Raw genomic sequence first — 26,141 nt, forward strand, 5'->3', positions numbered from 1 at the left:
CAAGTGCCATTGAGAAGCGCTAGAAATAAGAAGAGGGGGCACATCCATACTTGGCCTTACGGAGTCTGGCTTGGTAAGACGTGCCCCGTAAAGCCCTTTCTCACCAAGTCTTGGGGACGATCTGTTTCAGGAAAGCTGCTAATACAAGCAGGGAGGGTAGTAACTGCCGGTGTGGGCCCATCCACGGAGGACAAACCCGACGATTTTCCAAGCGATACGATACTAAATGAAGTCATTTGAAATCCCGGGGCCTGGGCAGAGCCCTGCTGCACCTCCACCAGCGAGAGGCACGCCGAGCAGCAGGTGCGGGGCTGCGAAGAGCTGGGTCTGTAAAACCTCCCTGATGGATCTCGCCTCCCATTTTACCACGGCACTACCCATCTGGGGAAGGGGTGTCCGGCGTTTGGCTTGGACATCTTCAGTCACGGTTCGCGGCCCTTGGATCATCTGTCACTCATGAGATTTTAGCACTGTCGTCGTGGTAGCTCAGGCAGTTGTAGCCTTGCCCACATCAGCCTACAGCGGAGTTTAACATCTGCTCAGTATAGCAGCATTTCAGGAAAAAACAAACATGCTGGAGCACCTATAAAGTGGAATTACTTCATATTAATTCAGAATATTAATCCATAAAACCCAATACTGTTTGCATGTAATCAGTTTCATGCTGTTGCCACCAAAAGTCTAAACTTCTGGCTTTGGTTTTCTCATGTGAGCATGACAGAAAGTCAAGGAACAAATAATGATGTTTCAAACCCTAAGTACAAGTTAAAAATATCCCATACATACTTACCAAGGGACAGATTCAGAGGTAAGAGAATCCTGAGAGAAAATCATTTATAAAATAAGCATATGAAAACCCACAAAGCTATACAAGAAAAAGCCTCAGAAAACACACCCGGTTGTAGAGACATTATGCTGAGGCCTCTTGAACAGAAGTGATGAATTCTAACACAATGGCTGCAACAAAAAATTGAAAAATCCTACCTTAATGGGCTTGTTTAATTTCAAGAACAGAAATTACATCAGTTAGAGTGCCTTTCTAAAATACTGCTATAACTCCCCCCCAAACTTCTGAACTGGTGAAATTTTGGACTTAGATTCTTAGATCATTTTAGTTTGAAATCTGTTAAATTGACAGTAAGTGGACTTTTACAGGCTCAGTTCTAAAAAACATCAGGTGCCTTAGGTAGAGCCAACAAGATTCAGAGTGAGCAAAATTAGAAGCCACTTATTGAGAATGTTTTCAGCAGAGAGCAATCATCATGGCAGAAAATAATTAAAATGATCAGGAATACTGGCAGGCAGATTAATACAGTCAGAAGCATAATGTTTGCAAACAAACTTCTAGTTAACCTACTGAGGAGAGACATGATTTAATAATCATTAAGTATTCCTGAAGTTTTGATGCAGTTGGCTTAATTCAGTGTACACAAAGTAGTATATTAAAACTTTGAACTAGGTGCATTAAACACTGTGTCTTCCTTTTCATGAATTATTCCTTCAAATAACCCAAGGGCCTTTCACAAAAACAACAAAAAAAAAGTGCTTTCTTCATCACCAACTAATGAATCATATCTCAGTATCAGTTTCCTGTTTTCCCTTGGAGTGCAAATTTACAGTCACTGTTTGGTTTTTGGTTTTGTTTTGGTTTTTTTAAGCAATGTCTAATCAGCCTATGTTCACTGATACCATGGTATTTAGGCTTACAAGAAAAAAAAGTGTAATGTAGAAAGGATTCCAAGGCGAAGAACTGAACTTTGATACTGGGTGATCATTTCAATTTCTCACTAAATGAATAAAGAAAGTTGCTTTAAATTAAAAACTTCAATGTTGTTCTATCTTAATCCAGTCAGATTTTATGTTAACATGCAAGCTAAATTAAGTAGTCTTGAAACCAACAGAAAATACAATAGACTAAGAGAAAGAGGCTGAGCAATGGCAACCTTTTAAAAGCTGGATGTAAAATATGTAAGCTGTATCGTACACCATGGATTCTGGACAAGCCTACTGCTACTTACCTACTGCTAACATTTTTTTGCAAGTTCATTTGGAAAAATTACCAATATGAGGGGAAAAAAAGAAAAGAAGGCTAGAAAGCAAGAGAGGATTTTGCAATAAATTGTTTTTGTTGAAAAGGCATTGTGAGTTAAGAGTTTTGGATTTTAAAAATGCTTTATGACTGAACTGTTTCCTCCCATCTAGAAATACTTGCCTTAATACTTGCGCAACCCTGCAGCATTGTTGCTCCACTCTAAGCAGTAAATAATACATATTTTTCATACCTACACTTTTCAAAACATATAATTTAAATGTAGGTTTTTCAGCAGTCTCATGGTCTACCAAGGAAGAACCCCGCCAAACATTTCCATTGAGTCATTCTCCCAACTTCCCTGTCTGCAGTAAGGTGTATCACAGCTTAACAAACAGCAGCACATAGAAGATAAGTGGTTTGTTCAAGTAAATCCATGGCAGAGCCAGAAAAGAGAACAAGGTAATCCTGTGTTCCAGTCACTTGTTCTTGTTACCAAGTGATAATAATAATTCCTGAAGGAAGCCAACTCAAAAATTCTTATTCTGTCAAGAAAAAGAGGAGAGTTCCTATACCTAGACTTGATCTTTGTTGCTAATTTTCCTAACTTCGCTGCCTCTTCATAGGTTAAAAAAACCAAAAACCCAAAAACATTAATAAAGATTAACTGTTATTATTATTTACTGACTTCTCTCACAGCTGTTGTACTACAGACTTGATCAAAGCAAAACTGCAGATAAGTTAATAAGTTCCCGCATTCTAGCAAATAGGGCAATAAACTAAAAGAAAACAATGGTTTATGTGTACTTTGATCAGTAACTCAGTAGCTTAGGGAAAAGGAGGATTTATTTTCTCTACTTGATTGTGTAACTTTACAACATTAGACAAACAGTGAAGGATAAGGTATTTTTAAGGTATTAGAATTCTTTTACCAAATGATAAATTTTGGCTTCCTAAGGATTGGTTGGGCAGCACTACTCCTTGTTGTCAGCAAATCATTGAAGGACAGGCCAAAGGAATAAGCCAGACTTTACACAGAGTCAGAGGTTACTCATCGCTAAGGAAATCTTTTTTCCAACCGTTTCCTTTCTTCAAGAAGGCAATTGCTTTTTCAACAGCTGTTTTGTGCATATCTGCTTTCTCCCATCATTTGGGCTGAGAAAGGTGAAGCTGCCTGTTATTTTCCTGACTCAGCACCGAGCACCCTGCTCCGCTCCCACCGAGTTGAGTCACCAGTTGCGGAAGCAGTGGCGTCACTGCTGTCTGGCCTTAATTCAGAGCACAATCACAGTCAATCGGTCTAGACAGCCTGAGAGCATAGCCACATCTCCCTATATGGTATTATACCCCCCAGCCTCAACATGGGAAAAAACTGAAATGTACAGCTTGGGATTCTACTTCTAATCAAAGCCAAGCTTACTGTAAATGAAGGAAAGGATTTTCTGTTGCAGAAGAGGCCGAGTGACTGATTCCATTGCTTGCATTGAGCTACTATGACCGAATCATGGACAGAGGAATGAAAACCTAAACCAGACTTTGCTCTTAATGTAAAGCAGGATAATACCCTTCCAGTGGAGATGTGATTTTTCTTTACGAGCTTGTTTAGTTCTCAGCATGACTAACAAATAGATAAACAACAGCTACTGAGATCGTATTACAGAATGTAAACAAATTAATTACATGTTTCTGTATTTACTCTCCTGTTATCTCTAGTTTTCAATGTACAGGCTACTGACTGACTGAGATATTCAGTGGTGAAAATTTACCACTAAGAAGTGGGCAGTAGGACTGGGATTCCTTTTAACAAGATACTGAAATTTCTGTCTGTATTTATAATTGAATAAAATTATTTTTCATTTCTCCAGAGACTAAAGAACCACTTTCCATTATTCAATAGATAAAACTAAATTTCATCTTACAAGTTGTTACTCTTGTTAGTTTTTACTCACACAACTAGTTATTAGCACAGCTGAATAAAACTTTGCAAGATGCAAAGCACTTTTGGTAGACAGGGACTCACTTTTTTTTTTTTTTGCTATTCCTGAGTCTCCAGCCTATAACATGGATGGAGTATTCCAGAACATTTTTCCTTTGCAATTACGTCTCCTCCCATGACATGACATTCATCAACAAGAAATGGACAAAGTTCTGTAATCTGGTAGAAATTGCGAATGTGCAAGCCACCATGGTCCTAGTTCAAAGGCTCAGCAAGGTGTCCTGTGTATAACCGATAAGCTTCAGCCTCTTAGCAGATACAGTGCTTTACAGTATCAGTAGTATTAATATCTGGAGCAAAAAAAGGATTAGCACCGATTTTCTCATTGGTACTACTATTAGTCTCCCAGAAAAGCCTTTCTCAACATGAGAGTTTTAGTACATATTATGCTCTTGTGCCATCCAGATGTTTCGACTTGTAAAGAGGCTCAGCTGACCTGGACAGATCTTTTAAGAAATAACTCCATTTCTAACAAGGCAGTAGAAAGCAAGCCTAACTCAACCAAAAAGATGGACTGTACATATTATTTTGGTTTGGCCAGTTGATGCCTTTTATTTCTATTTTGTTTAATATTAATGTTTAATGTTCATTTTCCTGAAAGCAACATTAAATCTGAAAACTATGGAAGCATTACTGGGTGAGAAATACCAGGAAACCACTACAGCAATGTTGAAAGCTTGATTTGCCTTATTGCTCCTACGAGCAATTCACCACATTAGCAAAAATCTCATTCAGTTGTTATGCAAAAGCTGTCCTTCGCCCAAGGCTATAGGGCAATGTTTTCTTTAGGACAATTAGGGACAATGACCATGTTTTTAAAATCACCTTCTAGCTGATGAACACCTCTCAGCCTAGAGTTCGAAATCTTCCACTTCGAAAGGAAGTAAGTCGTACCAGGATTTTTTTTTCTGATTTGTTCAGTACTGATAGCTGCATTACTTCAGTATTAGTTGGTGTCTTTCCGCCATCCCCTTTTTATGTTTTATAGAATGCTCGTTACTCACCAGGCCTTTTTTTACATTAGGATATTACAGCATCAAATTCAGGGACAGCTATGCTTGATTTACAAAAGTATTCATGTTTCTTCAGTCTGACAAAATTCATCATTATAAAATCATGTGTGTGTCTGACTTTGCTTCACAGCGCACTTCACTTCTGCAGATCTAACAAATGTATCCTCATGTTGCTCAGTAACGCCCCCCAAAACTTAAATATTTTTAAAAGATATTTTTAAACAGTATTTTTACTCTAGAGAAAAGGATGGACTAGAAATAACACAATAAAGGAGAAATGGATCGGGGGAAAAACCCAACCTCTGTAACATTGTCTACACAATCTCAATAAAAATGTTCTCACAATATCTGGGCATATGTAAGACATAGTGAAGTTAAATACCACCGTACCCCATTAAGGGACAGGGTGTGGGAACACACCAGCCTGGGGAAGAAAGACTGAGAAGTCGCTACACCTACCTCCCGAATTGGCACGGTGCCCTCAGCTAACCATGGCGAAGGAGCTTTCAGGAGACAGGCAGGGAGAGACAGAGCTCTCCTGTCTTCTGGTGGGAAAGGTCTCAGCAGAGCTTTCTAGAAGGGGATGGGGAGAGTTTGCTAATCTAGAGAGTGTAATGGAGCTGGCTTTCTGCTTTGAAAGTAGGAAAAGAAAACAAGTGAAAGGAAACATCGAAATCACAGGCTTTCTTTGCTCTTTCATCTCGTGTGGAATATGTGTATTGTGTACAGAAGGTGTTTCTGCTTCTCTGACCCTACAGAAATGGCTGACCTTACATAGCATCTGTGTAGCCTGCTAGATGAAAAAGCTCCAGCTTCCTATGCTAGTTACTACTGCCATCACAGCTCCTTCACAGGCCGATTCAGTCAGACAGAACTGTGCTTCAACCTGTGCTTCTTCCTAATCCACCCTTCTGTTTTTATCCTGCAGAGGTAAGTAAATACACAGCAGGCACAATTAATACAAGAGTACTAATATTATTCTTGAATAAAGAATCGTCCCTACTATCTCTTCACCACTCTCTTCTCCACCTTTTTTTCCTTCCTCTCCAGCAAAAGTAAATTGCTCACTGTATGTCATGAATTTAACTCTGCCTTTTTACATCAACAAAAGGTGCTCTAGAACACACTGCTTTTATGCAGTTCCCCAGAGGTGAGGAAGAAGTCACTATTTGTCCATCATGTTATGTTCTTAGTTGCATCTAAATTTCTTCCATAAAAACCTTTCCTTTCTTTTGCCTGTCACTGTTTTCATACAATTTTAAGTACTGTCCTTTCTGACAAGTCCATCAGTCATAGTAAGCACATACAGAACACGTTACTAGAACACACACACAGTTTTTATTTAGAAAGTGGAAGTGGCAATGCCTGGCAAAAGTACTTGTGAAACACTATTCTGCCAGGAGCAAAGAGAAACAGAACACTTCCCTGCAGCCAGGATCTATAGGCACAGAAGACAGGGGTCACTTTGTAGTCGATTTCATTTATGGAGAATTTCCAGAAGACAAGATGCATTTTCTAGTTTTCGCACATTCTTGGCTGCTTCTGGTTATACAGAAATACCGGAGGTCAGTGCTTCCTGTTATAGAGATATTGCCATTCCTGTCTTTAGTGCAAATAATCTTCGATTTAGTAAGAGTGTAATAGTTCATGTGCAACTTCCTTTCTATTTCCTAGTTCTTGAGAATTTTTCACTGATTTTTTTCATCATGCATTTTCAAAGTAGTCTAATAAAGCTCAGTCTCAAAGAGCAGTCATCTTTGCTTTTTAATTTACTACTCCAGAAACATAATGCTACATCTTGCCTCGAAGCATCTGTCCTCTAGTGCTCCTGTACTACAGCAACACTTGCATGTTCCTGCTAAAGGATTTGGAACAAAACCAAGTTTAAAACCTACAAAGAATTCCCTGCTTAGCAATAGGGAAAAAATTTCTTCAGACTGCTCCATGCTTGGTAATGAGTTCAGACTTTAAACACGTTGAAGAATTATAGGGCAAAATAACAACAGGACGCAGAGCAAGTAGAATTGAAAGCCAGTGGAGTAGAGCCAAGCTCCTTTCTATCTGATACTCTGAATATTCTTTTACACTCAAATATGAAAGCACTAAAAGATTGCAGCAAGACAAACTGACATGGAAAAATATTATTTCCCTCCACCTCTCTCAAAAAGCATTTAAAGTGTTTGAGCCCAGGCATCCCAGGCCTTGATAAACCAGCTTAGCCATCAGCTCCAGCCTCTTGACTTCAGAGGATGTGATACCATCTTACACAATGCCCCCAAATTCAAACTTCCTCCTTCTTCCCCAGGCAAAAAATCCCCTTTCTCCCAAAGCAAACCAAAAGCCCCAGCTCACCCTCACTTTGAAAGCCATTACGTTTCGAGTCTCTGTATCAAGGGAATACTGCCCTGTCTGGTATGAATATTAAACCAAAGCATGCCGTTATCTAGAAAACATTATACCGGTGACTATGTCCTCGCTGGGTTGAAGAATAAGTGTTTATGTCAAGGAATAAAGCTAAAGAAAATGGATCAATACAGAATCAGATCCTGAACCATTCTAACAGAGGGTTTGGCCAGGGGGGTGGCATTTGGTGTTGGTTTGTTTTGTTTTAAAAGTTTTTATTGTTTGCTTGTAAGACATTAGCCTGCAATTGCCAGGTTGTTCCAATAGACTCCCAGTTGGGTGCTGCTGGTGAAAAAACTTTTTTTGGATCTATCAAAAAGAAGTCTGCCAGTTAATGCTGACAACAGTTATCAGTGATAGAAATTGCAGACACTTCTGTGCTTTGAACAAAGAGCACATTTAAAAGCTTTTTCCTTTTTGCTATCTTGGGGGAAGATTCCTCATTCCACTTCTCTCTGCCTCCCCCTACATACAAAGAATGGGCAATTATTTATGTATAGCACATATTCTGTAGAACTGTAACTTGATATTTCTGTGGAAGACACTGTGTGGGACAAAAACTAGAATCACTATTTAAAGAATACAAGCTTTTTGTATTGACAAGACTGAAGAGCTTGTAGTGCCAGGCTGATACTACTGACACAAAGTGTAGTTCTGACACCTACTAGGTTCTTAGTCAAGGAAAAAGTTCACAAAGGTGGGATGACAGCAGTTAAACAAACTCCTTTTGATCCCTTATAGTTTATTGCCTCTTATTTTGATCCTAGTCTGACAGACATTTGGAGAGATAAGATCTTTGCTACGTCCTCTCTGACCAACTTGACTAATCCTTCTTCTCTCCATTTTATGAGCAAAACCCTCAAGTGTTTAGAGCCACCTTAGCAGAGGACACTGCTGGGCAATACTGTGCTTTGCCCCTTGCCCATGGAAGGAGCCCAAAGGGAGAAGGCAGCCAGCGGGCTTACATGACAGTTACTAAACTGGTTGATACGGATTAGAGGGGTCAGTCAGAAGAGCCTCCCTTATGTAGTATTTATACTCAGAAGAGAGAGAAGACAACAAAAAGAAAGTGATGAAGAGTGAAAATTAAAGGTTTCTTGACTTGAAACTTCACCATTATCTATTTTAAGAAGGCATTAAGCTGCAACTATAGAATTTTTCAAGTGGAGGTCAATTCATCTTTTTCTTAAGTAGTCTACTGTTCCCAAACCATGACAACTAAACTACTTGACACATCAAACATGACTAAGATTGGGAGAAAACATTGACTGAGAGCTTACAATGGCTTCATATTATTGTACAGAGACCAAGCTACCAAGTGATGCCTTTGATCCAATCTTCACATGCAGTGTTCAGAGCACAAAATGGACAGCCTCAGTGTCAGAAGATAAACCAAGGAATAAAACAGGAATAGAGATGAAACATGAACGGGACAAAAGGTCTCTTAGAATAGCAAGCCTGTTCAAATTTATTAGAGGCCTGAAAAATAGAAGGTTTTAGCTGATTTTCTACAACTACAAAAGATGCACTACACCCGTATTATATGCTGACAAGACAGTTTCATTCCAGCACAAGTCCAAGGACACAATATTGGTAGAACACATTTCCCCAACGGCTGACTGCACAAAGAATATTGTTTTGCTTTGTCAACCTACAATAATTAGCTCCTCTTCCCTTCAGGAATGCTTCTGCTTCTTCCCATGCTGCTGCCTTTTTTTTTTTTTTTTTTTAAAAAAAAAGAAAGCTATGATGCTTTCTTTTGCATTGTATCTTGCTTTAATTTAGGAGTCCATCTCATTTTTGAAGTCTGATTTGGTATACTTTGGGAACACCTTTTCAGTTTTACACCAAAGTTGCTCAAATTTATGTCCAAATTTATTACAACACTCTGCAAACACTTTCAGTCAAAAACATAAAATAAAGAGATTACCTCTGAAGTCTCTTTCACTAAACAAAAATGAAATGCTGTTATTCTATGATTGAAAGAACTGATTATTTTCGCCATTCATTTCAATAGTGTGCTATGAAGGAGCATACTGTGGTCACATATTAGGGCTATAACATCATAAATGAATAAAACATCTTGGCCTTATTGCTGATACCAGCAACAGCCACTCTCCATAAAAAGACAGAGCATCTATTGAAATGGAAGAACTAAAAGTAACAGCCTCAGCCAAGGTCGCTTCTAAGCCTCTAATACTAGAGTGAGGGGAAAAAGTGAAGGGTGATTTGCAGATACCACTATAAAAGCACTTAACATGATCATAGCTACATAAAATACATCTGGTACATAACTGGGAACAAAGACTATTTGCTTCATTAAAGATTTTTCTGATTAAGGCCCATTCGTAGCAAAGAATCATGCACCTTAAGAGAAATAAAAGTTTCTAATTTTGTAAAAAAAAAAAATGTTTCTAGCACTGAAATATGTCAGGAGATTGTGTTCTTCACAACTGAAATACATCAACTCCTTTTTTTATATCCACTTTCTCTACTTGGCATCAATTCAAAGCAAAGGCAGGCATAGGATATCACTTCCTCTATTTTTCCCTAGAGATCTAATAATACAAGCTAGAAGGAGTCATGTTCAAAACAAGATGTGGCAGAGCTGTGGAACTGCTGGGTTTCCAAAACAGGCTAAAAATGTATAGGGATTCAAGGGAGAAACAGGGAATATACTTGGAAGAAAAAGCCATCATGGGCTACGTCTAGTAGAGGAAATCGCCTAGATTAAGAATTGTTGGAAGCTACATATGATGAGCGCTCCCGAGAAGTACACGGGCTTGTCCTTTTCTTACCTCTCTCTTCCCCACGTCTGGTTTTCAGAGTGTGATAAACAGTCTCATGGTCTGATGCAGTGTGGCTACTGTTACAGGGTTTTTTTGTGGCTCCTCTGGCCTTCCCAGACCTCAGTTTTCCAATTCTCTTCCTATTCTTACTGATGTTACTCAGGGGGTATTTCTCCTGAGATACTTCAGGTGAATATATATGAGAGATATTTGCATATGAAAGCAATCTCATTCTCTCAACTTCGGGCTGTAATAATTTCACTGTGAGGGAAACAAAGATCTAACCTTGTCAGATTTTTAATTTAGTCACTTAATCACTCTATGGTTTCAGTAAGTTATTAAAAAGCAGCACATGGAACAACAAATACTGTTTATGAAACTTCCAAGTACATTATTTGCAAGATATATAAGCTTACAAAATATTTAAGCCTGCATTGCTTATTATATTCAGTTTTTTTTAAAAAGGGGCATAAACATTGCAAAATAAGTAGAAATCAGCATTCAGAATGTCTGAGACATACTTTTTTGACACTTGTTATTCTACACATCTGACTGAAGAACTGTAAAAGAAAATATACATGAAAATATACTAATTTGTATGTCTCAGTTCTTTCTGTACAAACGATTTGCTAAATGAACACAATCTATTATGACAATACTGAATTGCCAAGAAAAGTACTACTGCTTTGTCCAAAGTTTATCCATAGTAAAACCTCCCCTTGCTAAAAAGCAGTTGGGGAACCTTGTCCATTTAGAAATAGCAACATTTCTGTTACAAACAACTAACAGATAATGTAATACTTAAGGTCAGTCTTAATATTTAATTTTTCTCCAGATTTTTTCCAAGCCTTTATCAACAGTGTTCATTATAAAACAAGTACGGAACTCTGAGTAACAAAGCAGTGGCGAGCATAAAATTCAGTCGCACAGCTCTCAAAAAAAAAAAAAGTCCTATGAGAATTTAAAGCCAGTTGAAGCAGTTGAAGCAGTTTTTGTGCGACGGAAACAGGACTTTAACATACCTCAAAACTTAAAGCCCAGCACATACTCTAGTCCCACAACAGCAAACACGAGGAAGGAAAGGCATGGGTTTTCCGCAGCATTTTTCAAATTGGTTTTGTCCACGCAGGTGTCCAGTAACAAAGGTGCTGCGAAGGCAGAGTGCTACACTAGTGTATTTCCTCAAGAAATGTTAAAGCCACAGCTACATTACACTTCTCACACAGTACTCATTTAAGTTATGAGAAAAACAAGATGACACAGAGTGGGGCAGGTGGCAAGGAATAGGAATTAAGTTCATTGCAGAGGTGTTTCTTCCGTGGCTTGTGATCCTTTACACCCTGACCTCAACCCAGTAAGTGTCTCAGACCAAGCCCTCCTGCTCCTGTAACAGTGAAATCCTGTATTTTGGACCCATACAAACCGGATGGTCACTGAAGTGAAAATACTGCTATATTAGGATGCAGATTGTATCTCCTTTTTCTGTTAAGTGACTCATTCACTTAACATCAAATTAATTTGGGGAAATTTGCATCAATAGGAACAACTCAGTGGTAAAGTCACATTCAGGTGGACTCCATGCTATCACAATGCTCATTTCCAAAATATTAATAATTCATCTATCCTAAGGCCTTTGCATTCATTTTTAGTTGAGCATTTATTGACTGAAACTCCCCATCACCTGCAAATTTAGGCTTCTTTAACTCACAAGATGAAGAACTTTTAACAGGTTATATTCAAGCCTATCTTCAGGCAGAAAGAAGTAGCAGCATATTGCTACTAATCCTCAAAAGTATGCCTGAATGCCACACTAACAAAGACTTTTTCAAAAGCAGTCACCCTGCTTTCATGGTTAGAAACCTAGACAGACCAACCCAGCCAAGAGGCTAGAACAAGTCCAGTCAGAAGGAGTGCCAGCATAAGTTGAAAGGAAAGGGTGAAAACCAAAAAGGGATAGCAACTATTGTTTCCTGACCACGTGAAGTAATCTGTCAGTAACTACTGCCTATGAAAATAAGTTGTTCTTCAACTAACTTACAGATATTCAACATATTTAAGTACTATGCAAGGCAACTGTCCTAATGTTTAAATGATGCAAGCACAACAGTTACACACCACAGCTGAGCCCTTTAGACTCAAAAGGGCACACACGCACTCTCTGCCCATCTATCTCAGTGTTTTATTAGCTGAAATTAATGTTACCCTGCTATTCCTCCACTGTAAAATGCAAATCATTAACAACAAACACAACTGTGACAAAGATGGGACCTATTTAGATCAGTGAAACAGATCAGTATCATAGAAATCAGTATTATATACAATATACCAGCCGCTAAGAGACAACATATACAAAGCCATTGTCATCCTTGATAATGATTAAATTACTTTTATTCCCATTTAAAATATACAACTTTGAAAAATTATGCATCATACATTCAAATATGAATTGCATTCTTAAGTGTCCTGATATCCAGGTATCCTATTGCTGGCCAGTATAATACAATAATCTGTCAACACTGTTTATTTATGGCCATGGGAGAAAAATCTCCATAAATAAATATTTATATCTGATATTGCAGCTTTTCCTTAAACACTTACATTTAGAAGTCAATTTCAGTAGGCCTCTTTCTCTTAAACACTGCTTCATGTTCCTATAGGAGAAAAATTCCACAAAGATCCGAAAAAAGGCAAAAAATGTCTAAGTCAGCTATTTTAGAAATAGCATTCAAGATACAAGAGTCCATTTAGCAGTGTCAGAAATAACCATTAAAGCTACTATTACCACCCAAAAGCAGTTCAAGTAAAGCTCACTAACAATGCCATGAATCGTAATGGTCTTCAAGTAGTTAATTTAAAAGCCTTAGAAAAATCGATACAAACAGTATCATTAGTACAGCTATACTGTTGCAGATACTATTAGTGGTACCACAAGGAGGCATAACCTACAGCCCCCTTGAAAAAGCACCATTACTGAGAAATCCTTATGGCAGGGATTCAGTAAGTCTTAAAAGGACGTGTTGACTTCATTTAAAGCCTGACAATAAGTGCCCCCTGCAGGGTACAAGACTGCTCCGCTTTGAGGCCACTTACTACTGCGTAACTTTGTGTTATTTATAGAACACTGAAGATATGACAGGCATTTTTTAGGACCCTAACATCCCTCCTCTTCAGAGCTTGAAGTCTTCCCTAACATACAAAACAGTGGGGAAAGAATGAGACTCAAATAGCAATGAGTAATTTATAGCATGTATTAAATCAGGATGGGTAGGAGATAACAACGGGGTGGGGGAAGTCAGCTGCTGAATTTTACACTGCATGAAGTGTATAAAAAAAATGTAATTTCAGTTAGCCCTAATTTAACTGAAGCTGACATCATCACCTCTGTATCAGGACTGGAGAGAAAAATATTTATGACTGTATTAGAAAATGAAGTTAATAACAGTTTGGTATGATATCGTAACTCAACAGAGAAAAATCAACACAGGTATTTTAAAGTTGATAGTTTTTATTTACAGTTTTGTTGGCAAAAGGTGGTGGGAAAGTTTAAAACATTTTAAACAGAGGGCACCATATTGTATTGTATGATGTATCAGTTCACAATCTTCAGTATCCAGCTGATCAAATAAAGCTAATCACCACTTAAAGAAGCATAACCTGCATCAGCTCCATTAGAGTATACTGCCTAAAAACACTTCAGGCAGTTTCTAAACACAATCTCTAATAAAAATGCAGTTCTAGTGAAGAATGTATACTTTGATTTATCTACTGCACCTGGTATCAAATTGCCCACTTATACTTGCATACTGGCAAAGCAGTTACACTTCCTACTTTTAGTTGAAAGTTATAATCTCATTTTCTGCAAATTCAGCTGTCAGGTAATTCTCAACTACTCTGAATATTTTACTGTGAGCATAGTCAAGATTGGAGTAGATGAGATTGAAGGAAAATATTCCTGGTATATGATGTGCCCATCAGAATCAGCTGGGTAACCATAAACATCCTGTTTAAGAATTCTATTCAAAAAGGAGAAAAAAAAACATAGTCAGTTTTCACTTTGTCACATAGATTTAACTCCTCACTTGATCTTTTTAATTCATTCTTCTAAATCAAGAGTGTTTAGTTCTTCTTCTAGTTCATCCAAGTCCTCTCCAGTAAAAAGATTTTCATCAACTGGAACTGCATCAATTACTCCATTTTCCAACTCCCCATCACCATCATTATCTTCCTCTAAATCATTTTGCTCACTGCTGTTAATATCACCACCAGAAGCTTCATTTAATTTATTATCTGAAAATAAAAATAATTCTTACACATTTCAGTGTCACAAGTTTCTTAATCACTAATTCACAATCCTACTAAACAGGCTTTAAATTTTTGAAACTATAAAGAAGTTACTTCATTTGAAATTTATGTAGACATATATTGGTTAAATTACATGTACCTGATTAATATGCAGGTTTGGATCATTAGTTATTAAAACAGATTGAAAAAAAATAACTCAAAATTCCCAACTCCTCAAACTCCTATTTTCATAACTGGGTCAAACTTAATGAGCTACTGCTACTCAATGTCTACACTTAAAAGACTCAGGGTCTTAAAGATCAGGGTATGCATTCCACAAGCGCACCAAGATCAAGACTTCACTCTAAGAAATTACAAGCTAACTTAAGTTAGCTAGAACATATGAAGAAAAGCTTGCAGTTTTGTTGATATTATTCACTCAATCATTTACTAAATCTGAAGGGAAAAAAAAAAGAATCTACTAAAACATCTTAATGATTTACTTGAAGTGGCCATAAACACTATCTTTTATTTAAACTTTAAGAAAACAAGAAGTGCATAGCATTTACTACAAGCTTTTTCTTTAGTAACTACATGTATCATTGATGGTAATTTCACTCCCCTGTCCTTTTTAAACAAATACTTTCAGCAGATCAATAATTCATTTCTGTCTACCTTTCTGGAAGCTCTTAACAATTCAATCCCATATTAGTGATGCCTAAATAGTGAGCTTACCATCTTTTTCTATTGAACTGTATGTGCTGAATCGCTCAGGACTAGCCACAGTAATACCAGTCTCATCTACAGCCTTTGGGACATAGAGGTTCAAATCGACATCATTTATGCACACGGGGTCTTCCATCTGAAAAATAAACCAAGATGGTCTGCATGAATTACTTATCTACAGAAATTCTCATTTCTGCAGGATTTCTACAAGTTTTTTGTTTTGTCTTCCTTTTCATATCAAAATTTTGACAAAACACGGTCTGTAGCAGTGTTAAAGAACCAAGCTTATTAATTGCACTGTAAGAGCTCTCAAATTAAAGGTTTTCAAATTCGAATGTAACTTGAAATATTATTTGAGTTACTGTTCTTTACCTCATCATCATCTCCCGTTCCTTGAATATAATGAGTGTCATCTGCTTCTTCATCATCTGCATCAACCAACTCTGGTCGGAACTCGAATACTTCACGTCCACTAATCTAGTCACAGAAAAAGAAATCTTAATTTATCACTTCATAGTATTTATACTGCTGAAAAAAAAAAAAGAAAGAATAACAGAAAGAAAAAAAAAAAAGAAAAAGCAAAGCAATTCCAGGCCAGTTACCTCATTACAAAAAGTTATTTACTCTTTCTTCTTATATTAAGAATTGGACTGTAAAACATACCACCAACGCTTTGCCAGCTTTAAAATCTGCTTTCCTCCTCTCCATATCTTGCTCAGCCTTATCAATTTTTTCTTGTCTTTTTCTTCTCTTCCATGCAATAAAACACTCTAGAGTAATTTTGGTAACATTTGGTCCTAAGGCAGCACGCTGTCAAGTAAAGAGACTGATTAACGCTAGAAATTGTTTCCAAAGGCTATAAGAAATTAGAGATTTAATTACTTTTTTCCAGAAACTAATTGAAAACATTTATTTCCAATTTCTTCTTCACTCTCGCCACTGTTGCACATGTGCCATCAACTTAAAGTTTGACTCAACACACAGTATTCCAGTTAGTTAGGTGAATTGACATGAAAGTTAACATGAGAAGTGGAGGAGGAAAGAAACCAATGATAAAAGCTCAGGTTCTCCTCAAATTGACACTGCCAGGCAATGGTGACAGAAATAAGCACAGCAGCAACGTAACGCCTTCAGAAGGCCCCGTTCTTTTGGTGTTGTTTCCTCATTACAGGTTCTGCGAAAAATAAGCAGGCAGTGAGCTGGGGATAAGAAAGGCCCACAGAAGCAGTTGTAATAGATAAAGCGAAAATAGCAGGAAAATAGAAGCCTCCTAAAAAAGGAGTAGCAGCACCTGCACTAAGTAGGCAGCTACAGTTTAATCTATTCACCAAGTAACAGTTTCTAAACAAAAACATGAGTCAAATACTACACATCCTTCACTCTAGCTCATACAGCCCCAAAAACATTTTATACTTTTTCATTATGAATTAGAAAGTTATTTACAACTGTCCCTTCAGAATAATGAAAACAAATACCACCAAAAGGTACCTGTCTGACAACTTTACCTCTTTTTCTATTAGATCTTCTAAAGAAATTTCATCTTGCTTTTCCTCCTTCTTTTTGTCTTTTTTTAATACAAAACCTGGAGGGAGAGCATGGCGATACATGCAGTTGTCTCCTCCACCTGGACAGACCCAAAACCATCCATATTTGTTGTTTTCAATAGCATCAAGGAAGTATTTGCAGACCTGTATAAAACAAAAAAATGGTTGTTAGCACTGCATTCTCTTCATCCCCAGCAATTTACACTACATGTGTATCTACTACATGTCAGAAGTACAGTAATTCAAAGCCAGTTGTAGTCAAAACTGAACAAACATGTGAAATGCATTGCCACTAAAAATGTAGACAAAAGAAGTGCAACTAATTATCTAAAACTCATGTAGTCAACAGCATTTTCCCGTTAACATAATCCTAATTTAAAAAAGACAGGATGACTCAGAAGACTGGCAACTGTGTACAACTGTAAAGCCAGCAGCACATGTAAAAGCATGCTGACAGTCTTTCTCTTCCTGCTCACCACCATCAGTGTAGTCTTAATCAAAATAAATTGAAACTGCCTCAGATGTTAAAGCTTCCAGCTCATGATCCTTAGGTAAAGATGCCATTCTGGAACTTGTTCACACTTAGCCATATCAAAGTTGAACTTTTGCAAATTTAGGCAGTATCAACATAATATTTAATTATTTGGTAATGAAAACAAGGTGAAATAGTTCTGAAGAACGAAAAAGGGATTAAGGTATTATACCATTTAATGCACAAACTAAAGAATATTCTTGAAGTCAGAGGTCAGGAACTACTAATGACTCTCAATTAGTAAATTTCAGCTTACAGGAGAAAATTTAAACTTATATGCTTATATGTCACCCAGTACATAAATAAGCCAGGATATACAGCAGTCACTAGAATGAGATGATAGACCTAACTAATCACAATACCTGAATCTCCTAAGCAAGTAGGATGCATTACATATACTATTGATCCCTTCAGCATTTCTATTCTGAAAGTACTTAATCTACTATCCATTTGTATTTCACATGAGAAAATACCTTATGATGACTGAAAGAGCTTCAGGGTGGGGTTTTTTTGTTGTTGTTTTTTTTTTTAAATACATTATTAGAAATACTATCAGCCCAACTGTATACTCAGAACGTTGTTATAATATTCCATTCAAAATCTTTAGGTAACAATAAACATATCTAATACCAGTCCCCAGTTAATTCTCTCTACTACAGCTCAATAAAAGAAAAAAAGAACATACTATTTGAGTTTTGGGTTTTTTCTTTTCCGCCTCACCATGCTTCTTGTTCACCACTTCTTCCAGCTTCTTCTCATCCCAGTTATCCATTGTATCTAGAAAAAGACAACAGATGGTTTCACAAAAATTCCAAATACTAAACAATGCTGTCAAGTTGCTTTTCTCCCTAGTAACCGTTTTCATATGCGATTCTTACATTTTAGTTAGTTTATAGAATGGAAAATAAATTCAGGCTTTTATAATAAAGTTTTTAAACTCTCCTATGCTGCTCACAAGACAGTTTCCTCAAAAGCCTTAGAAATTTGTATTTTGAGATGCATAAAGTGTGTTTCAGTTAAAGACTAAAAAATGTGTCATTCCATCTGTACACTACTGAGCACAGACAAGGGAAAAGAAGAAAAGGAAGACGGCTTGAGTAAAAGAGAAGGTTGGAGGCTAATGTCCAGAAATACAGATAATGTAACTGGAGGATTGAAAGAGAGAATACCAAATTTTCAGTGTTAAAGTTAAAAGAAGGTTCCATCAAAAGAAGCAAGATCACCAACGGTAACAGTAGTAGTGAATCTATGGGATCCTATCGTATTCATTTAGGAAGACAGAGGCTAAAATTCCAAGAAAGACTGAGATGTGATGAATTGTGGAAAAACAAAAGAAATTATTTCGACTATAAAATCTCTAACCCCTGCTAAGTAAAAGTGAAATCCAGAGTACTCAGCCAACAAATGATTTGGGGAAAGGAGATTAAGTCACATAAGAAATTCCAAAGTATCATGAATTCTAGAACTGTGCACATTTCGGTGAACACTAGTAATAATTCTGGAAAGCAAGTATGGTTGCTCATTACACCTCCTCCTTTTGCACTTCCATTTTGTAGAACTTGGAAGAAACTAACAACTCTAAGACAGACAAAATACTGTATAACTTGCTATTTGTATGACATAATACATTACACAGCAGAATTAAAAAAAGCACCATCCAAGATCACTATGTCATACTTTTTCTAAACAAGGTCTAAAGAATACTTGTGAGCACACATTTTAAAGTGAGTTTCACTGTTGTTCATAATTTTGAACAGTGGTATGTGTTGTCTTGGTCATTGACCAGGCTCTTCAAGATCTTAACCACAACATAAGAAGACTCAATCTTAAAAATCCAGTTTCAGAATCAGAATAGTTTAGTAGTCATTTTCTACAAGAATTATACCTTTTTCAAGGTCTTCATCTCTTGCATCAATGTAGACACTTCGTTTTTCACACTTCCTTTCCAAAGACAAATCATGAGAAAACTTGCACTTGTCTCCTTTAGTGCATTGTCCTTGCTTGAAGAAAGCACAAACTACAGATTTGGGGTCAGCACCTGAGTGAAAAAAGTTTTTATATTTTTATACTATTTTCAAGCTAAAGCTGTATATTAAAAGCTCTGAAAACAACGTCTAGGATCATACAATCTTTAGGACCTGTACAGAATGAAAACACATTTTTAAAAGTTAAAGTTATTTGATGTGAAGTTCATCACAAGTAAATACTCCATGTCCTGAACGTGTCGTAAATACCATGCTATACAAAGTAAATACATTAAGTATCAAAGCTGGCACTTGACTATTTAAAGAAATATGGATAGACGTGTGCCTGAGTGAATTATTCATTCATATAATAATACATACAAGATATCTCTCTGTGCAAGTTCTTCCCTATAAGCTACTTTTGCCTCTAATAATACACAGTAAAGCATCTTCTAGATGTCAGCCTTTCCTTAACATATGAACAACACACTAGAATAAATTATAATAATCTAAGCTGTACTCATTCAGACCACTTTCTTTAATAATAATATAAATAAGATGGCTGCTGGTAGCCCCCAAAATAAGCAACTATTGTTATAGTATGAACTACTCAATCAACCTAACTACAGTTTAAGTAAGTATCATAGAATCATAGAATCATTTAGGTTGGAAAATGACCTTCAAGATCATTGAGTCCAACCATCAACCATGCCCACTAAACTATGTCCTGAAGTATCCTGTCCACTCGCTTTTTGAATACCTCCAGAGATGGTGACTCAACCACTTCCCTGGGCAGCCCATTCCATTCATCCCACTAAAGGAATTATTTGACCATTAGGAAGTGAGAAAAGAAATGAAAGCAGGTAGAAACGTATTTATGAGATACAACTAAATCAGAAATACTTTACTTGTAATATTCATTAAGTGCTCATGTAAGATTAAGCTCAAGTTTTAGCCTTGTGATTTTATGCTTGGTGCAAGTCACCAGTGACTAGAGTACGTTTAAAATCTTAACTAAAAATCAGTTTTTAAACAGTGAGTGGATCCCTAAAAGAACTTCAGGTAATAGAGCTCTCCTTGTTGGCAATCTCAATAGAAAGCAAAAGCTTTAATTAGGACACTATTAGTCTTCCGAAATAACTTTAAGTCGAGACCTACTTTATTTGGAGAAAGCTGACCACTGCAAATCATAAACAGAAAACCAGCTTTTGCTGCTGCTAAGTGCCACAATGAGCAAATATCAGGTTTGCTTTAAAGACACACACAGAAACCACACTTGTTTAGTCAAAAATTATTGCAATCTCACTAGTTCCAGAAGATTAATTAAGGCAGAGATTTGATAACATTTAGTTCATACCAAAAAGTACGATTTTTTTTTTTCTCTCCCACATGGCAGCCAATTCCTAGAAGTATCAAACACTCTCAAACTTACATTTAATCACAAAACTAGTTCGTTGAAGAACTTGAGTTCAAGTAAGACCACACTTCCAAAACCAAGTCCTACTGTTAATGGTGAGGTAGGACAGAAGTAATTTGAAAATTTTTAATGTTCTAATTTGAATACAAGTTTTCTGTGAAGACAATAGTTGTCATATTACATTCCTTGTAATACCTGGATGTTCACATTTCCCTGGGGAGACAGGCTGCTTTAAACAAATACTGTCACACACACACAAAATCAAGCCACTCACCCAGAAGCATCTAATTAATGAACCTGGATATAGCAAAGTATCTACAGCTGCCCCGTCAGTATCAATGCAGCTTTTGATATTCTAATGATCTAGTAACCCCAGATGACTTCTTAAAAAAATGTCAAATCATTACTGACAAACTACTTGGTACACCAGATACAGAAGGAAACAGATATATCTGCTTTATTAAAAAAATGAATTGGTGTTTTTAAAGGGTTATTTTACCTGAAGTAGATATATGAATAACAGAACATAAATGAAGAGAATTCAGTTACTCATACCTTTGCTAATTTTCTGTGCAGCAACCACAGGCTTGAAGAGTTCATTTAGTTCTTGTAATTCTTTTTTCTTATCTTCTTTTTTTAATTTCTTCTCACTTTCTGTTTGAGCAGCCTATAATGACCCCAAATTTGAAGTCATTAATATAAAATTATAATGACATTACTCACTTCACATCAACTGTACACTAAAATAGCAAATCATTCTAAATTAGTTTATAAGGGGAGGACGGAAATAACCAATAATAATTTCTGAATTTCTCAGAATTCCTGCCCATGAGTGCATAGCCAGTGCCATCTAGTGGTACTGACTGACCCTTCAAACAGAAGGAATTTCAAATGCAATTTGTCAGCTATGCAAGATGCTGGTAGGTACCATTAGATGACAGTTTCCTCTAATTCCACCTTTACAGGCTAGGAAATCAAATGAAGAATATTGAGACTAGGAGGAGGAAAGTTAGTTGCTCTTTTGTCTTACATTAGCAGTGCAAATATTCAATGCAGTTACTCCAAGATCTGCACAAAAGCCTCTCTGACTCTAGTCCCCTACATGCTACGCTGCGTTGCTCCTCCTCTTCACGCATGCTGGTAGCAATTCAGGAAATCTGTCTGTAGAAGTTGGGAACTGCTTTTAGAATACTATTTGTCTGAATTTATAACAATTCAATATATCAGTGTTTCATTGATAACCAGTGGTTTGTAAGACAAGAACATTAATTTTATAGGTACTAGAGGCCAAGGACTGAAAACCAAGCTCACCTAAGAAACAAAAAGTTTTTGTGTTAAAAAAAAAAAAAAAAAAGCCACACCTGACTCTGCCTTACCCTTTTTGGATAAGCCAGAAAAGACTTGTATCTTTACCAGAGTAGCAGAGAGGGATGAAGACAGATGAAAGAGGACATAGGAAAAATTATTAGATTATTTGACTCTTATCCTTAAAGAAAGCTAGTGAGACTAACACCACTATACAAATAGGTGGGGTACTTTACTGGTAAAATGCAGTGCAATATTAAAAAAGGAGCTTTGTTCTTATGGTGAATTTGGCAAAAATACACCAAATTGTTTTAAAAGGGAATTGATTAGTTTGGTCAGTTTTCATACTGAAAGTTCACAAATCCTATTTTATATAACATGCAGACCCACGTGTCAACTACAAAAAGTAGTACTAGGGTTCTAAAAGCATGAAGATGAAGCTTGCTTTTCAAAAACAAAAAAACAAAAAACCCACACCAAACTTCAAGAACTACCCCCCTCACCCCCACCCCAAAACCAACAACAAAACCAAAACAAACAACAAAACCTTGATAGCATTTCCTTTTGTATCTCAGGACACAAGAAAAATTGCTTTTAAGTGTTCTTTCTTCCTCAGAGACAACCCTAACTGAAAACTATTTTACACGGTAATGAAGGTATAATCAGGTCTGAAAATTAGCTTCTGACATCCAACAGTCAACAGCTACAAGCATTTGAGAAAAATTATTTTAGGTGGGCTAATTTGCATACTGGTATTCCTATACATGTACAGATTCAGGGATTTCATATAGAAATTTCAGAAGGACTGTAACACCAATGTTTTTGAAGTGACATCAAGTAGCCCTTTCCACTACAAGAAATTATTAGATTAGATCTAATAAGCCAAATAGCAACTTTAAAAGTAAAGTTGTACTTCACTATTGTTAGTTCATCCTTATGTAATGTAAGGAATTTAACATAAATTATGACATCATGAATTTAGCTGACACAAATGTCATTATTTTACAGGCTTATTCACAGAACAGGAAACTGTGAAAACACTTAACTAGCTTCCCTAGCACTGTAGGAATAAGAACCCTGGCTCACTTCATGAAAATATTATTATAATGGATATCAGTGCTTTGTGATTAAGTATAATCTAAACATTGTATCTCAGCCACATCACATTTTACTTCATCATGCAAAAGAAGAGCATAGTAGACAACACTGGCTCAAAATTTCAGTTTCTTTGACCAGTTCAACAAATAGCTGCAGACTTATTATAATTTAAAGTTGAAAAAAGTCTGACAAGTACTCCCATAAGTAGAACAACAAGCACATATGGGCTTAAACTTTTCTAATCTTCCCCCAACTTCAGTTTTTAGATTAGTAAAAACTATTCTTATTTTTAACTGTTCTCTATTTCTTAGATTAGGTGGGAATTAAAGAGAAAAAAGGAGAAGGAATGTACAACTATACTTTGCTGATAGCCAGTTTCTACAGTTTAATTTCAGGTATACCTTAAACTTAGTTGCGTTACTATTAGAATACTATGTAAACAAAAAAAGCAGGCTTATTAGTTGAGTTTGATTTGGGTGGGGGTAAGGGGGTGGGGTTGTTGGGGGTTTGGGGGTTTTTTTGTTTGTTTGTTTTTAAAAAAAGACAACCAAACAACAAAACCCCATACTCTGTACTACCTTTACATAATTCTCAGCTAGACAATAGATTACAATAGATTTAACTATCTGTGCTAGTCACAATACATTAGGCAAATAACACCTCAACTTTTTTCTACTTCAGTATCATGTGACATATATCTATACATATAGTGAAAGATGATTTGACTATAGAGTGGAGAAACATTACAGAATAAATGCTTACCTGACGTGGATTTTGCTGACCAAATTTTACCTGGTGAGTCACAGCCTTGATAAATTTCTGTTGTTTTGCACCTTTTTTATTCTTCAGGCCAAATGTTTTGTCCTGAATCAAGAGATAAATACAGCACATTAATTGAAAAAAGTTTAAGTTGTTACCAAAAAAACCCCTGAAAAGCAAACCACCTGCCACTCCTCTCAGGTTTTCAGTTAAACACAGGCTATTTCCTCTAGCAACACAAACAATCCAAGAAACAGTTATCAATAATATTTAGACCCCTCACATGGTCTTTAAAACTTGGTTTTCAAAAGAACCTACTGAATGCTGCTTTTATCACCAGACCTATTTGTGTCCAAGTATTAGTGTGAGCACATACACAAAGCATTTTGAGGCCTCCCATGGCAAAAGGACAAGATATTTTTGGTGACTATCCAAGTAACATCTGAAGAAAATATGAAGCATGAATAGCCATAAATACTGCTTTTTTTTTCCCCATCTACCTGAAATCACTTATTACTTTTATCTTCAAGCACTCATATACAAGTGTTATATATTTGTTATGCAGATGAATACTGCCATATGTAACATATTACTTTTTATTTTCAAGTATTTTAAGCCTTTCATTTTCTAACCGTATTACTTTGAAGAGAACTCTTTCCCCTATCAAGTCCAGAGAGGTGTTTGTACTTCCTCAACTCCACTGCAAGAAGTTTCTGTTTACAGCCTGAACTAATTCTTCCTCCACATCTCCAATTTTATTGTTAGAGACAGGTTTCTATACCACACCTATTAAAAATTTCATTTAAAAAAAGCTTACTTTCACATGAGTATCAGAAGCAGAAATTATTTTTTTAACTGAAATACCTACATTAAAAACCTATCCATGCCTTGGATTTGATACCAACATTTTTTTCCTTCCAGTAACAAGTAACAGATGTTCACCCAGTGATAATACCTCAGTTCAAACATACTTTTAGAAACCCTAACAATACAAAAATATATTATAGAAGAATTGTAAAATAAAAGAGCTCCAAATTTCCCGAGTCACCCTATTTTCATTTACAATGTATCCCATACCAACAGCAACTTGTCCTCTGTTACATCCATAATTTCTCAAAATAACTAGTTGGGAAAAAAAAAAATCATTCACACACTTGATTTTTGTGGCAAATGCCACAAGGAACACATAACCTCTGTGTATTTGAATTATGTAATAAATTATTGTTAATAGTCAATGCAAGTTTTTCCCCTTTCAGCTACATTTTTTTGTAATGAAAAGGAGAATTTTCCTATACAGCTGGATTCAGCAAGAACATCAGAAACACTGAGGCCAACAGAGAGTGAGAACAACCACTCTCACCTAACATTTCCAAAGAACATAGAAACAATATTCTGGAGTCCTAGATTTAAAAGAACACCTGCATTACACAGATACTCTGCCTAAACAGCTGAGCAGCTACTATCTTTCATGCTGAACAGATGGAGGCAAACACTTAATTTTGTATAACTATCTTAATAACTAAAACACACCCCTAGCAGTGTTTTTAAGTCTGGTTTTATCATGGAATTGAGCCTCAGAAGTTTAAATAGAATGAGATACAACTGATTAATCTTCAAATTATTTTGCATTCAACTTCAACCAAAGATTTACTAAACTGTTGTTCTAGGAAATGCCTCCTTGGCCACACAGGTCAATTTGTATTAACCACCCTCCCCCCCACCCCCAAACAAACCACACACGTGTTTTAAACAGAGCGAGAAACGCAAACCTACACCCCAAAGAGCTGGACTCAGAAAATACAGGTACATGTAGAACACAGAAATGGAAAAAGAAAAGGGTGAGAAAGAAAAAAACGAAGAGCACTCTTGACACATCACCTCCAGTTCAAAGACAGCTCTGGCCTAAAACCATCCAGGCTGAAGCCCCAAATCCCGGCCCAAAAAGCGCAGCGGCCACCAGCACAACGTGAAGGGCGACGGTCAAGTGATTTGACAGATCTGGGCAGCGCCGGGGCCACGAGGGGAACGAACCAACGTCCCCCGGAACGGCGCTCCGGGCTGGGCCGCCGCACCCACCAGGCGTGCGTGCTCACACCCCTCGGCGCACACAAAAGTTTTCGGCTTTACGACCGTTTCGGCGGCCGCTTCAGCCCGAGAGACGGCCCGCCGGCCGTGACGGCGGGCCTTCCGTGCACCCGCGGCCGTGGGAGGCGGCAAAAGGAGCTGCCCGCCTGCGAAGGGAAACGGCAGGCCCCAGCAGGGGCAGGGGGAAGGCCGCGGCGGGA

The 26,141-nt window shown here is 37.0% G+C and overlaps 1 protein-coding gene across 2 annotated transcripts; it reads right to left on the bottom strand.

Annotated features, from left to right (window-relative positions):
* Nucleotides 1-506: 506 nt before the first annotated feature.
* On the bottom strand, nucleotides 507-24,003 carry ZC3H15 (zinc finger CCCH-type containing 15). 2 transcript variants are annotated; one of them, XR_775372.1, is made up of 11 exons: nucleotides 23,860-24,003; nucleotides 21,250-21,361; nucleotides 19,199-19,351; nucleotides 17,999-18,090; nucleotides 16,743-16,925; nucleotides 15,901-16,047; nucleotides 15,610-15,714; nucleotides 15,247-15,373; nucleotides 14,310-14,517; nucleotides 12,829-12,881; nucleotides 507-583 (listed from the first exon to the last, which is right to left on the bottom strand). XR_775372.1 is itself a non-coding variant. In XM_010583226.1 (9 exons), exons 1-9 carry the CDS (start codon nucleotides 23,986-23,988, stop codon nucleotides 14,324-14,326), a joined length of 1,242 nt encoding a protein of 413 aa, XP_010581528.1. In that variant the 5' UTR covers nucleotides 23,989-24,003; the 3' UTR covers nucleotides 12,593-14,323. The 2 variants fall into 2 exon arrangements, 1 of the variants encoding a protein (XP_010581528.1); XM_010583226.1 differs by lacking the exon at nucleotides 507-583 and having other exon boundaries at nucleotides 12,593-14,517.
* Nucleotides 24,004-26,141: the final 2,138 nt, after the last annotated feature.

This window comes from Haliaeetus leucocephalus, unplaced genomic scaffold (assembly GCF_000737465.1).
Source record: "Haliaeetus leucocephalus isolate CR32 unplaced genomic scaffold, Haliaeetus_leucocephalus-4.0 Scaffold880, whole genome shotgun sequence".
Classification (NCBI taxonomy): Eukaryota; Metazoa; Chordata; class Aves; order Accipitriformes; family Accipitridae; genus Haliaeetus; species Haliaeetus leucocephalus.

Excerpts from the sequence above, each read along its gene's own strand:
- ZC3H15 (XM_010583226.1), bottom strand. The coding sequence starts at position 23,988 with ATGTGCTGTATTTATCTCTTGATTCAGGACAAAACATTTGGCCTGAAG. Across the intron at positions 21,362-23,859 it reads GTCAGCAAAATCCACGTCAG|GCTGCTCAAACAGAAAGTGA; the intron begins GTAAGCATTTAT and ends GGGTCATTATAG. Across the intron at positions 18,091-19,198 it reads AGATGAAGACCTTGAAAAAG|ATACAATGGATAACTGGGAT; the intron begins GTATAATTCTTG and ends GTCTTTTTCTAG.